The sequence below is a fragment of the Physella acuta genome, unplaced genomic scaffold (genome assembly GCF_028476545.2).
Source record: "Physella acuta isolate Inbredline_101_S28 unplaced genomic scaffold, ASM2847654v3 ptg001070l, whole genome shotgun sequence".
NCBI classification, from domain to species: Eukaryota; Metazoa; Mollusca; class Gastropoda; family Physidae; genus Physella; species Physella acuta.
Window position 1 is genome coordinate 250,619 of NW_026732587.1, and position 15,667 is coordinate 266,285.

General features: G+C 40.5%; 2 protein-coding genes across 5 annotated transcripts in view; one reads left to right on the plus strand and one right to left on the minus strand.

Annotated features, from left to right (window-relative positions):
• LOC131955502 (eukaryotic translation initiation factor 2D) overlaps positions 1-15,667 on the minus strand; it is a 34,617-nt gene that overhangs the window by 11,084 nt on the left and 7,866 nt on the right. The window contains exons 1-3 of one of the 4 annotated variants that reach the window (XM_059319644.1): positions 1,689-1,745; positions 611-694; positions 202-392 (exon numbers count right to left, since the gene is read on the minus strand). In XM_059319644.1, the coding sequence (XP_059175627.1) occupies positions 202-392; positions 611-666 (247 nt within the window). In that variant the 5' untranslated portion in view covers positions 667-694; positions 1,689-1,745. Of the gene's footprint in view, positions 1-201; positions 393-610; positions 695-919; positions 945-1,688; positions 1,770-15,667 lie in introns of those variants that run through there. The other 3 variants (XM_059319646.1, XM_059319647.1, XM_059319648.1) reach the window with 3 other exon arrangements.
• LOC131955501 (receptor-type tyrosine-protein phosphatase mu) overlaps positions 8,230-15,667 on the plus strand; it is a 71,426-nt gene continuing 63,988 nt past the window's right edge. The window contains exon 1 of the mRNA XM_059319641.1: positions 8,230-8,310. The gene's annotated coding sequence lies outside the window, so the exon portion shown is untranslated. The remainder of the gene's footprint in view (positions 8,311-15,667) is intronic.

Sequence of the window (15,667 nt, forward strand, 5' to 3'; positions counted from 1 at the left end):
ATATTTTAAAAGAAACATAAATTCTTAGAAAAATCTTTTCTGAAATGGCCTACCCTTTCAGACCAAATAAAGTTTAATCAAGTGGCTGACAGGGTGATTTTTGTTTCTGAATACTGAGGTAGCTTTAGCTCCACAGTGAAAAACTAAAACAAGCCTAAATAGCCAAGCCTAAAATGCCACTAAGAAAAATGACCACCATACCTGTGGGATATAGTGTTTTAAAATTTTCAAAAAAGATTGGATTTTTCCCTGTGAAGTAGACAAGGATGTTTTCATCAGCTGAGGTGTTAATTTTTGTAATGCTCATCTCCTCCTTGTTAGGAACCAGAACTGTGACGTCGGATTCAGTCAGGACAGAAAACTGCTTCAAAATATCAGCTCGCAACTTTTTTCTGGGGATACAATAACATATATTTAAGGAATTTAATAATATTGGGCAATAAATTTAATAAATTTAAATTTTTATATTAATGTAAAAAAAATGCTTTATTAAGCTTTAACTCTGAACTACCCTTTTAAAACATAAACAACAACGCACATTAAATTTTTCTGAAAATATTTAAATGACAATTAAGACTAAACAGCAAATAAACAACAGAAAATTAAAAACCTGTCTGAGCTTTTAATTGATGTCTGTGTCTTTACTCGAAAAGGTTTTTGAAACATCTTCAGAAGATAATAGTTGACTCTGCACCTGCAAAGTAATAAACATCAACTTCAGGTAGGCTTACAAGAGTATCAATAATTATATTATGCCTAGAAGAAGGCCTAATCACTTATCTAGAATAACTAATAAAAAAAGTAATTCTCACATAAAAAAACATTTTAAGGAAAAAGACTTATATTCACAAATGACAAAAAAGTTACAAATGAAAAAATCCACTAAAAAGTAAAAAAAAATAAAAAAATTAGAGTTTACCTGACTAAAAATTGAACATAGGTCTTATATTATAGAATGTAAACCTATCAATGAATTCTCTATGAAAGGCTAGTCTATATATTCTCCATAAGATATTAGGCCTATTATAATTATTTTGAATCTAGGCCAAGATTTTAGTGATTAACAAACTAAAATTAGCCTACTATTATTAATTAACTATATTAGGGGCCTAATAGTTTAATATAGGCTTCAGGCTACCAAAAGGCCTAATAATAATTAATATTTAGCCTTATGCCAGATACTCGGATGTTTACTCACTGGATACTACTGGATATAGAATAGATAGATCTAGCTAGATAGACTAGAGGCCTTCCAGCTTCAAGACTCCTGATCCTAGCTAGTACTACTACTACTAGTAGAACTAGACTAGAGTCTAGAGTAGAGTCAATATATGGATGTGTATGATGCCCAGGCGGTCTCTAGTCTAAGTCTAGAGACAGACTCACTACTACTAGATCTAAATCTATAGAGGGTTAGAGTGAAGAGTGAAAAGACAAATTCTGAGTAACTTGAGTAAGACTTAAGAATAAGAGATTCTCTTTAGTCTTTACTCTTTGACGTCTTTGTAATTGTTGACAATGACATGCTGCAGCTCTGCTGCTGATGATGCAACGATTAATTAACTAGTAATTACTAAATAATTAGGCCTAGCTCTACAGTAATCTACACATGCCAGCAATCAGTTCCTAATTTTAATTGTATTTAGATCGAAATCTACGTTAAGCTTATTAATTATTATCTTATTTACTTTTCTCAGTCTCAAGCTACCTGATTGCACAAACTTAATATTTTGATTTCGTTTAGTAGACAATGCTTTTCACGAAAGACAACTCTAAAATTGAAAGATAAAAACATAATATTTTGAGCTGAGTTGCCGCTCCTAGGTAGCAAGAATTTTTTTAAGTTCTTTTATTGAGTTGCCCTTTACTCCTGTTATTTGAGTTGAAGTGTAGAGATATTATAATCTACTAAAGGTATTTAATATAAGGGAGTAGAAGATACAAACAGAAAGTCATTATTTTAAAAAAGAAACGCCAGAAATAGCGGAACTAGATGATATTTAAAAATTAAAGAACCTAAAGAATCATCCATAACGTTTATTCTAATAATATATATATATATATATATATATATATATATATATATATATATATATATATATATATATATACATACAAAGGTGTCATAAGGTGGTAACTGATGGTGTCACCCCAATCTCCTTCCCCATTGTTGTATTTTCGGTTTTGTGTCATCCCTCTTCCCCACTATTTTATTACTTTAGCCTGATAAATGATGGTTTTGACAGTAAATTTTGCCACATCTTATCCTTACTGAAAAAAATCATGTGTCCCACCGCCGAGTTAAATAATGCAGGATCAGCTATATGCTCTTTCGGTAATGGCTGCAAAAAATCACATTTTTCAGTTGGAAAAGTAGACAAGTATACTGAAGTATACTGTAGACTGTGTGGATTTGTGTGGGTCTACATTTGGATTTGTGTGGGTCTATTCTATATGGTTGTGTAGAGACGTAGTAGTGCAAGTGGTTTCTTTCAGACTTTTCACTATGGGGGAGGCGAGGGGTGAACGGAAAAAAAGTCACAGGAAAAAAAAACACAGAAAAAAAGTCACAGTTTTTGCTAGGTTAATGGGGGTGATGTCGTTAACGGATGAGCGTGGGTTTTTTAATGGGCGCGATGTTGTTGGTTTGTGGGCGTGGTCTCGTTGATTGATGGGCATAAGCTCGTCGGAGAGCGTTGTATCCTAGCTTGATGGGCGGTGTCTTGCGTGTTGGTGGGCGTGGTTGGTGGGCGTGGTTGGTGGGCGTGGGTACTATATCTACTACTTCTATAATTATCTCTTTCACAACTAGTGATAGCTGTGTTATTTTGACATTCAGATAACAGGCATGATTCAGACAGACTTTCGTCTTTGAAGTCGTGAAATTGCTGATTCGTGCCTCAAACCCCAGTTCTAACGAGCACGCGAGAGAGCAGTTAGGTTTGAATGGGAATTCCCCGAAATGGTTGAGTGCGAATGTTGGGACAAGCTGATGACTGATATTAGAGATGAACGATTCCATTAATGAGAAGGTTGGGACAACCATACGCGCGTGCGGGAAACGTGGACGTTAACTGAAAAGGTTGTGTGTGGTGGTGGGGGGAGGGTGTATGTCGAGAGTCTATAGCTTATAGCTACTTCCTTTTTCAAGATACACGTAATATGTTTCGACTGTCACAATGGATTAATTGAGGTGTAAAGAAAACGCGTAGAAATGAAAGCTACTTCATTAAAAAAAGTTCATCTTTACATACATTGGCAAACGTCTTTTTGTCAGCGCCTATTTTTGTATGTATTTTTTTTTCTGGAGATGGTAGTAGCTAGAAACATATGTACTAAAAGTATTGTAGACACTTTTTTTGGAGGAGAGGGTGGGGGGGGGGGCAGTTCTTCAAACTCTATCCACTCCATTATCCCCCCCCCCACCCCGTCCCCAATCAGAGCACTGATCAATGCACACGTGTCGGCCCATTGCATAACATCGAGTTTTTTTCTTTTCTCGACTTTCAACCAATTAAACTTTATCATACACGAACTGTTACCAGAGTAACAATAACAATAAAAAAAAGAAAAAAAAACCCAACCCAGATGGCTTACCGAGTAAACCTTACAATATAAATAAAAACCACAGAAAACTTTCTTCCTGGAGAAGCTGTAGACCAATGTTGGTCAATCCGTGCCTATATTGGCGTTGACGAAAGATGTCGCTTTTTCTTTATCCTCTGGCTGACAAAAGACTGATCTCCGACTAACAAAAGACCCTATTCGCCGGCGGACAAAGTAATCCCGGACATACGCTATAAAATAACCTCTTACCAAGAAGGCCGGGTCTATTGTGAGCTTAATTCGGAATTAGGAGTTTTTTTTTTTTAGCTCAACCATAGCGTCAGCTCACAATAACTTTTAGGACCCCTTTAGGACCCCACCCCCTCTATACACAAACTACGAAGCTCCACCCCACCCTACGCACACAACTCCACACAAAAAAGTACACATCTCACACAACACACCAAACTCAGACCCAGACAATCAAATACCTTTCAGCACAACTCAAAATTTGACTGAAAGAGAAAGTTAAGACAAATAAACCGGGAGTGATCTCCCCAAAACTTTCTCGAATATTCTTATATAAAATAACAGGGTATGGGAACTCGGGCTATAGACATGGTTTTTAATCCATTTTAAATACTTAAAGTTTTTAAAATAGAATAAAATCTCGTAGACAAATTAATTGCACACCAAGTGAACGCTAAATAAATAAACCGGGAGTGATCTCCCCAAAACTTTCTCGAATATTCTTATATAAAATAACAGGGGATGGGAACTCGGGCTATAGACATGATTTTTAATCCATTTTAAATACTTAAAGTTTTAAAAATAGAATAAAATCTCGTAGACAAAAGAAATTGCACACCAAGTGAACTAGTGAACGCCAAATAAAAAAGTGCACAATAGCGCGCAATATTATTAGTACTTTAAAAATTTACAACAGTTTTTTGAGAAATCGGAAGTAGCGTAAATTACTACTTCCGGTCAACGGAAATTACTCAAAATTTAACAGAAGGTAGAGAATTAGATCGTTTACTTACATGTGAAATTTCATTTATCTATCTGAAATAGTACTCAAGTTATAGGCTTTTGAAAAATTCAAAGTAGGAAAAGTACCACTTCCGGTTATCGGAAATCGCTCAAAAGTTGATACGGATCTACGATTTTGATAAAATACTTATATATGAAATTTCATCAACCTAGCTGTAACGGTACTCAAGTTATCGTGTTTACACACGGACACACACACACACACACACAGACACACAGACATACGGACAGAATTGCAAAGCCCAGTTTTTCAGACTGGATTACGCATAAAACCTCTTAATTTTGATAAATCTGGATTGATAATTTTTGCCCGATTAAAATAAGTCCTCTATATTTCGGATGTGATGAAGGACTGAGGTGTAATACGGTGAAAATTGTTAAAATTTCAAGTGATTTTTGTGCACGATTACAATACTTTCTCTATACTTCGTATATACGAGAAAGTAAAAACGCATAATAGTGCGCAATTTTATTAGTACTTTTAAAATTTACATTAGTTTTTTGAGAAATCGGAAGTAGCGTAAAGTACTACTTCCAGTCAACGTAAATTACTCAAAATTTTACAGAAGGTAGAGAATTAGATCTTTTACTTACATGTGAAATATCATTTATCTATCTGAAATAGTACTCAAGTTATAGGCTTTTGAAAAATTCAAAGTAGAAAAAGTACCACTTCCGGTTGTCGGAAATCACTCAAAAGTTGATACGGATCTACGATTTTGATATAATACTTATATATGAAATTTCATCAACCTAGCTGTAACGGTACTCAAGTAATCGTGTTTACACACGGACAGACACACAGACACACACACACACACACACAGACATACGGACAAGATTGCAAAATTATGTTTTTCCGTATCAGTGAGGTGTAAAACGTCGAGATTTGTAAAAATCTCGATTTTTTTTTTTTTTGCACGATTACAATACTTTCTCTATACTTCGTATATAGTCTACGAGAAAGTAAAAACTCTCGACGTAATTTGTTGCAATACATCTTAAACCAATGCGGGTTAGCAGGGGTCGTATTGTTTGTGTGACTTGATTTATTTTGTGAATTGTTTTATTGTGTGAATTGTTTTATTGTGTGAATTGTTTTATTGTGTGAATTGTTTTATTGTGTGAATTGTTTTATTGTGTGAATTGTTTTATTGTGTGAATTGTTTTATTGTGTGAATTGTTTTATTGTGTGAATTGTTTTATTGTGTGAATTGTTTTATTGTGTGAATTGTTTTATTTTGTGAATTGGGTTTTGCAAATCTTTCAGTGTTTGCAAACTTTGAAGCGTGCCTTTTAATTTGCCCAACTTTATATTTGCGTATTATTTTTGTGTGCTCTAATTTTTGTTTACACAAGTTTCTGATAACATTTCAATTTGTTCGCATTTTCATTTTACTTTTTTCCGTAGAGCCTTTTTTTGTAAACCGCTGTCTAGACAGTTAAATTTACCACGCTGATAAGACTGGCCGTGCTGACCAGACAGCTAGACTGTCCAGACTTACCAGACAGCTAGACTATCTAGAAATACCAGACAGCTAGACTGTCTAGATATACCACACAGCTAGACTGTCCATGCTACCCATACAGCTAGACTGTCCATGCTACCCATACAGCTAGACTGTCCATGCTACCGATACAGCTAGACTGTCCAGACTTACCAGACAGCTAGACTGTCCAGATTTACTAGACAGCTAGACTGCCCAGACAGCTAGACTGTCCAGACTTACCAGACAGCTAGACTGTCCAGACGTACCAGACAGCTAGACTGACCAGACAGCTAGCCTGTCCATGCTACCCATACAGCTAGACTGTCCATGCTACCGATACAGCTAGACTGTCCAGACTTACCAGACAGCTAGACTGTCCAGATTTACTAGACAGCTAGACTGCCCAGACAGCTAGACTGTCCAGACTTACCAGACAGCTAGACTGTCCAGACGTACCAGACAGCTAGACTGACCAGACAGCTAGCCTGTCCATGCTACCCATACAGCTAGACTGTCCATGCTACCGATACAGCTAGACTGTCCAGACTTACCAGACAGCTAGACTGTCCAGATTTACTAGACAGCTAGACTGCCCAGACAGCTAGACTGTCCAGACTTACCAGACAGCTAGACTGTCCAGACGTACCAGACAGCTAGACTGACCAGACAGCTAGCCTGTCCATGCTACCCATACAGCTAGACTGTCCATGCTACCGATACAGCTAGACTGTCCAGACTTACCAGACAGCTAGACTGTCCAGATTTACTAGACAGCTAGACTGCCCAGACAGCTAGACTGTCCAGACTTACCAGACAGCTAGACTGTCCAGACGTACCAGACAGCTAGACTGACCAGACAGCTAGCCTGTCCATGCTACCCATACAGCTAGACTGTCCATGCTACCGATACAGCTAGACTGTCCAGACTTACCAGACAGCTAGACTGTCCAGATTTACTAGACAGCTAGACTGCCCAGACAGCTAGACTGTCCAGACTTACCAGACAGCTAGACTGTCCAGACGTACCAGACAGCTAGACTGACCAGACAGCTAGACTGACCAGACAGCTAGCCTGTCCATGCTATCCATACAGCTAGACTGCCCAGACATACCAGACAGCTAGACTGTCTAGACATACCACACAGCTAAACTAATCCATTGCTATTATAAGCCAAGATATTTTTGTCCCCACCTCCTCCCCAAGCAGATAAAGCTAATTATCAAGACAGCATCCAGGCACTATTCCTTTACAATTAGCGTTGTTACGTCAAACATTTTCATCTATCTCTGTCAGCATAACATCATACCCAGTGTTTCTACCAGACTTTTTTCTCCGGGGAGGGGGGGGGGGGCACTTGAAATTTTCCGGGTGCGGATTAAAATTTCCGGGGGGGGGGGGGGGGGGGACACTGTTAAAAGTATGTATTTCCTATATAAGTTCCATTTCGTTTGGGGGGGGGGGGGGGGTATAGAGTTTCTTTGGGAGGGGGAGGGGGGGGGGGGTTGTTGGAAGAAACTCAGAACGTACCTTTTAGTGACAAGGGTCTGACTTAATCTCATTTCGCTCTTCACAGTTTCACTCCCTTCCTCTATAGTCCCAAATTATAGACCCACATTATAGACCCACATTATAGACCCACATTAAAGACCAACATTATAAACCCACATAATAGACCCAAATTATAGACCCACTTTATAGACCCACATTATAGACCCACATCATAGACCCACATTCTTTACCACGTCCCTACTATCCGCCTCTCTATTCCTTCCTCTCAACTCATCTACAAAGTGCATTCTCTACCGTTCCATGTGTCAACAGTGGCCTCCCTCCCCCCTACCCGTGTGCCATTAGCAGCCCCCCTCCCTAGCGTGCCAACAGCCCACTCCCAGTGTGCCAACAGCCCCCTCCCCGTGTGCCAACAGCCCACCCCTCCCTCGTCTGCCAACAGCCCCCTCCCCCTTGTGCCAATAGCCCCCTCCACCATATGCCAACACCCCCCTCCCCGTGTGCCAACAGCCCCATCTACCCCTGTGCCAACAGTCCCCCCTCACGCGCCACCCCGCCACCGCCTGACACAGTGAGCGCCTGGTACAATGAACCTCGCGTGCGTGTAGCATGCTGCCACTGACCCAGACTCTGGAATATTACAAACAACTTTCGTCAGCTCCGGGGATAGCGACCACCTCAGTCACACGACACTGGCATGACGACAGTAACGTAAGACATTTTTTTCATACATTTTGACACATATTTTACTCAGTTTCACCTCGTTTCATTTTAAAAAAAAGTGTTTATACAACATGCGACTAATTAAAATTTGTGTAGCTGTTGATAGATCGAATAGAGTTGATGAAGTATCCATGTCACATTTTAATATCGAATTAAAAATTCGAACGATTTCCCTTATCCAGATATCAATTTACTCGCTGCATCGATTTTTGGTTTCACCAGTCGAATAAAAGCGAACATGTTTCAATGCAAACCAAAATCGTTTCGACAAGTGGCAGGAGGCCTTCACTCATTTAGTTTCCTGGCATGTTTTAGCATCTGTGTTTTTAAATGGCGCATTTCACATGTCATGTTTTATTAGTAAAGTCTCACGTGTCATGGTTCATATGTCGCGTGTCATGTTTCATGTGTCACATGTCACATTTAACATGTCACAGTTCATGTGACATATTTCACATGTCATTTTGTCACATGTCATATTTCACATGTGATTTTGTCAGATATCATGTTTTATTATTAAAGTTTAGCATGTCATGATTCATATGTCACATGACACAGTTCATATGTCATATTTCACATGTGATTTTGTCACCTGTCATGTTTAACGTTTTACCTGTATTTCACCTGATTAGCATCACATGTCATATTTTATGATTCACGTGTCACGTATCACGTAGAATATGTATAATATGTCTAATAACATTAAATATATACACTTGTTTATATATCAAATGTTCAACGTTCCATTTAAAATAATACGCAACACTCTCCATAATTTGCTTGTCTTTTAGCAGAAATATAATAACAAACTAAAAAAAATATAAAAAATGTAATTTTCAATTTTCTAAAATTAAATTAATTAATTGCTGGCTATTGATACACTAAATAAATGTCAGAGTTCACGGACAATACGCTTGAAAAATTCCACCCAATGCATTGTGGGCTGTGTTTTGTTCTAGCCTACTGGCCGGCTATAAATAGCATCCTTGATCCGTACAATGAATAGCAATGTTGTGTGGTCACTCAGGGGCAATAATGCTGCCTGGCTCCTCATGTGTTCAATGATGGGAGATCACTCCTGGTGTTGGTAGGACCAGTACTGGCTCAGCCATCAACGGACAACACTGTTGTCTCTCGTTGATCTACCAACCCGCTGACTCTATGTCAACCAGGCGTCAACCCTATGTCAAACAGCTGCCTCACATCTGCCAACCCCAACCTCACCAACCAGTCCAAGACAACCAAGAAATTGTGTAACATCTGACCAGTAGCCCTGACGTGTAGTGAATGACCAATGCCCCCTAATGCCCATTTGACCAAGGCCCGTGGTGTGTGAGATGCCCTTTATGTAATGCGACCCATGCCCCAGACATTTACATGAAAATGCCCCTGAGATGTATTTGATCAATGCCCCCTGATATTATGTGGTCAATGCTTTTATTGTTACTACGTTTTTGATTATGCCTCTATGACCAATGCCCCCATGACGTCTCTATGACCAATGCCCCCATGACGTCTCTATGACCAATTCTCCCATGACGTCTCTATGACCAATGCCCCCATGACGTCTCTATGACCAATTCTCCCATGACGTCTCTATGACCAATGCCCCCATGACCTCTCTATTACCAATGCCCCCATGACGTCTCTATGACCAATGCCCCATGACGTCTCTATGACCAATGCCCCCATGACGTCTCTATTACCAATGCCCTTATGACGTCTCTATGACCAATGCCCCCATGACGTCTCTATGACCAATTCTCCCATGACGTCTCTATGACCAATGCCCCATGACGTCTCTATGACCAATGCCCCCATGACGTCTCTATTACCAATGCCCTTATGACGTCTCTATGACCAATGCCCCCATGACGTCTCTATGACCAATTCTCCCATGACGTCTCTATGACCAATGCCCACATGACGTCTCTATGACCAATGCCCCCGTGACGTCTATATAACCAATGCCCCCATGACGTCTATATGACCAATGCCCCCATGACGTCTTTATGACCAATGCCCCCGTGACGTCTCTATGACCAATGCCCAAGATGATGTCCAAAAAACCATTAACCTTCTTGATGCCTTTTTCACAATTCTCTAATGTTGTCTATATAACAATGGCCATTATTTTGTCTATTTAACAATGCCCTACTGTAATACAAAAATAATTCCTATTACTTAAGTTAAATCGTATGCTGTATCCTCTACGGCAGATTATTTCAGAAAGTTAATAATTGGGTATTTTAAATTCTGAATTCTATTTCTATCAATTATCCCTGATTTCGGCCTTGTCCCAGTTTAGGTCTTTAATTATCCAGACTTGCATTCTGCTATTTGTAGTCCCTTCCAATTCCAGCATTTTAACAATAATCTAGCACTAAAGTACATTGCGACATACCCGAGTTAATTTTCCGCCACTATACCGTCGTCATTCAACACTGCGCTATTTATAGAATATCGATTTTTCCATTTTAAACTTAAACATTGCGTTTATTCACCTTAGTAAGTAACAAGCCTGTCAGACATTTGTGTCATTTACGTAAACTTGACAGACCATCTTTTGTCGAATGGCAAGTCTTGTCAAACTATGTTTTTTAACACTCATCGTCGTGTGTCAAGTCTGAATCGTTGTTTGACAAATGACAAGTCTGTTTTTGTCAGTTGAGACTATGCATATGCGGGGGTTGGGAGGCTGAACTGCCATTAGCATTTCTAAATGATGGCAACCAATCGATGACGAATGGTATCGTCCAGATCAGACTCTAGTCCTGGGATGACCCGTGTTTGGGGCGGTAATTAGTGTTCTATATTTAGTGACCCATGTTCTACATTTAGTGACCCATGTTCTATATTAAGTGACCCATGTTTTATACTTAGTGACTAATGTTCTATACTTATTGACTAATGTTCTATATTTAGTGACCCATGTTCTATATTTAGTGACCAATGTTCTATAATTAGTGACCCATGTTCTATAATTAGTGACCCGTTCTATACTTAGTGACCCATGTTCTATACTTAGTGACCCATGTTCTATATTTAGTGACCCATGTTCTATATTTAGTGACCCATGTTCTATATTAAGTGACCCATGTTCTATACTTAATGACTAATGTTCTATATTTAGTGACCCATGTTCTACATTTAGTGACCCATGTTCTATATTAAGTGACCCATGTTTTATACTTAGTGACTAATGTTCTATACTTATTGACTAATGTTCTATATTTAGTGACCCATGTTCTATATTTAGTGACCCATGTTCTATATTTAGTGACCCATGTTCTATATTTAGTGACCCATGTTCTATACTTAGTGACTTATGTTCTATAATTAGTGACCCATGTACTATACTTGGTTACCAATTACCAATGTTTCATACTTACTGACCAAGGCTCTACACTTAATGATCAATGTTCTATACTTAGTGACCCATGTTCTATACTTAGTGACCCGTGTATCATACTTATGGATCAATACTCTATACTTATCGACCAACGTGTTACATTTAATGACCATTGGCTGATGAATTAGTTGTTTTGGCTTTTGACATAAAAATGGCTTTGCCTTACAACATTTTAACATCGATGTTTTATACTATTACAAGGTCCATGATGTTTAACACTTAATGGTAAAAAATAACAAAAAATCGTTGCGACTCCAGGTGTGGTTAATCTGCCATTTCGACAGGTGCAAATGTTGGTTATGGCCGGTTCATCAAAGGCAACGTGTTGCAACTAGGAGAAAGGACCTAATAGAGTGGAACGCCATAATTTGTAGATTTAGCTCGCACAGGATAGGCCGTTTGTGCGCTTGTAGCAGAGGGATAATTAAATGCGTGGTTTTTCTTCGATCGAAGTGGTGGGAAAGATAACTCTTACAGTGATGTCCCTTCGGAAAACAACATTCTTTGTTGTTGTTTTTTTTGTTTTTTTTTGTGACGCTGTAAGACGTTTGTGAATAGGCGGGGGGGGGGGGGGGTATATTGGAACAGGGGAGGGGTGTAAGTAAGGTAGGGGGTGAGGGAGGCGGTGAGCTGGACAGGGAAAAGGAGTGAAAGAATAGTGTCTGTCGTTTGTTGGATGTGTGAACACGACCTTGTTGAGGTTTGTGGTCGACACACGACAATATACTGCAGAACAGGTCCTTACACACACACCCCCCCACACACACATACACCACATACACCCCCCCCACACACACACCACACACACCCAACAACCCCCCCCCCCAAACACCCCACACACCCCACACCCACACACACACCCCATACACACCACACATACACCGCACCCCCCACGCACCACACCACACACCCCCATACCCCCACCTCCACCCACAACCCCCACACACCCCACACCACACACACCCAATACACACCATACACCCCACCCCCCACACACCACACACCCCCCACACCACACCCACACTTCACACACCCCCACACATCCCACATCCCACACCCCATGCACACACCACACACAGACACCCCACACCCCCACACACACCACACACAGACACCCCACACCCACACCCCCATACACACCACACACACCCTCACACATCCCACACCCCATACACACCCCATACACACCCCACACACCCCCATACACACCACACACCACACATATCACACGCACAGACACACCACATACAAATGTTGGAGCTGGCTGATCATAACAAAGACAGCCGGGCCATTACGATCAAACACACCTGTCGCCTAATTATTTTTTAAAGATAATTTTAATTAGCTCATGTTCATTGTCCTTCCTTAGCCAGACATAACGGAACTTTTTGTTTACGGTAAGCACGAACGTGTTCTGCTCAAATTATTTCTTTGCCTATTGTTGAAAGGGTGTGTTTTCCCAGGCGACACTTTGTCATCATTTGTCAGTTGTCTGACAGTGGCAGTTGTCTGACAGTGGCAGTTGTCTGATGACAGTGTCATTTATCTGACAGTGGCAGTTGTCTGACAGTGGCAGTTGTCTGACAGTGGCAGTTGTCTGACAGTGGCAGTTGTCTGACAGTGGCAGTTGTCTGACTGTGGCAGTTGTTTGACAGTGGCAGTTGTCTGACAGTGGCAGTTGTCTGACAGTGTCAGTTGTCAGCCTTTTCTAGCTCGTGGTCTGTAGTTTTCCCTCGTTTGTCAGTAGTAGGACTATGCTCATAGTCTTCTTAATGCTGCTAGTGATGTGCCAGTAGTCTGCCCTTAGACTGTAAGTAGTCTGGTGTCCCTGTAGTTTTCCGTATTCTACCTGTAGTCCGCTTGCAGTCTTAGTCGGCCATTAGTCTCCTTGTTATCTGACTGTTGTCAGACAGCTTTCAAAGCTTGTAGTTTGATAGGTAGGTTTTGTACGGAGGTAGGTTTATACGGAAGTAGGTTTGTAGGTGGAAAAGTAGGTAAGCCTGAGATGTAGGTAGGTTTGTAGGCCTTAGATTTAGGATGTTGGTAGGTTTGTTGGTAAGTCGGTAGGTAGGTAGGTAGGCCTGAGATTTAGGATGTCGGTAGGTTTGTAGGTAGGTAGGTAGAGGAGATACCGATCTATCTACCTGTCCACCTACCTACCGCTCTGCCTAACATTCTACTACCAGCGGCATCACCCCCCCCCCTCCACCCTCAGAATATCTACGTCCCTGCCTACACAGAATCTACACATTCAATCTACGCTCCTGTGTACTCTCCAACATTTTGTGTACGCCCCAACATTTTATGTACCCCAACATTTTATGTACCCAAACATTTTATGTACCCCAACATTTTATGTACCCCAACTTTTTATGTACGCCCCAACATTTTGTGTACGCCCCAACATTTTATGTACGCCCCAACAATTTATGTACGCCCCAACATTTTAAGTACGCCCCAACAATTTATGTACGCCCCAACAATTTATGTACGCCCCAACATTTTGTGTACCCCAACATTTTATGTACCCCAACTTTTTATGTACGCCCCAACATTTTATGTACGCTCCAAATTTGTGTGTACGCCCCAACAATTTATGTACGCCCCAACATTTTATGTACGCTCCTGTGTACGCACCAACATTTTATGTACGCCCCAACATTTTATGTACGCTCCTGTGTACGCACCAACATTTTATGTACGCCCCAACATTTTGTGTACGCCCCAACATTTTATGTACGCCCCAACATTTTATGTACGCCCCAACATTTTGTGTACGCCCCAACATTTTATGTACGCCCCAACATTTTATGTACGCCCCAACATTTTATGTACGCCCCAACATTTTGTGTACGCCCCAACATTTTATGTACGCCCCGACATTTTATGTACACCACAACATTTTATGTACGCTCCTGTGTACGCCTCAACATTTTATGTACGCTCAACATTTTATGTACGCCCCAACATTTTGTGTACGCCCCAACATTTTATGTACGCCCCAACATTTTATGTACGCCCCAACATTTTGTGTACGCCCCAACATTTTATGTACGCCCCGACATTTTATGTACACCACAACATTTTATGTACGCTCCTGTGTACGCCTCAACATTTTATGTACGCCCCAACATTTTGTGTACGCCCCAACATTTTATGTACGCCCCAACAATTTATGTACGCCCCAACATTTTGTGTACGCCCCAACATTTTATGTACGCCCCAACAATTTATGTACGCCCCAACATTTTATGTACGCCCCAACAATTTATGTACGCCCCAACATTTTATGTACGCCCCAACAATTTATGTACGCCCCAACAATTTATGTACGCCCCAACATTTTATGTTCCCCAACATTTTATGTACCCCAACATTTTATGTACGCCCCAACATTTTATGTACGCCCCAACATTTTGTGTACGCCCCAACATTTTATGTACCCCAACATTTTATGTACCCCAACATTTTATGTACGCCCCAACAATTTATGTACGCCCCAACATTTTGTGTACGACCCAACATTTTGTGTACGCCCCAACATTTTATGTACGCCCCAACAATTTATGTACGCCCCAACATTTTGTGTACGCCCCAACATTTTATGTACCCCAACATTTTATGTACCCCAACATTTTATGTACGCCCCAACATTTTGTGTACGCTCCAACATTTTGTGTACGCCCCAACATTTTATGTACCCCAACATTTTATGTACGCCCCAACATTTTGTGTACGCCCCAACATTTTGTGTACGCCCCAACATTTTGTGTACGCCCCAACATTTTATGTACCCCAACATTTTATGTACGCCCCAACATTTTATGTACGCTCCAACATTTTGTGTACGCCCCAACATTTTATGTACCCCAACATTTTATGTACGCCCCAACATTTTGTGTACGCTCCTGTGTACGCCTCAACAATTTGTGT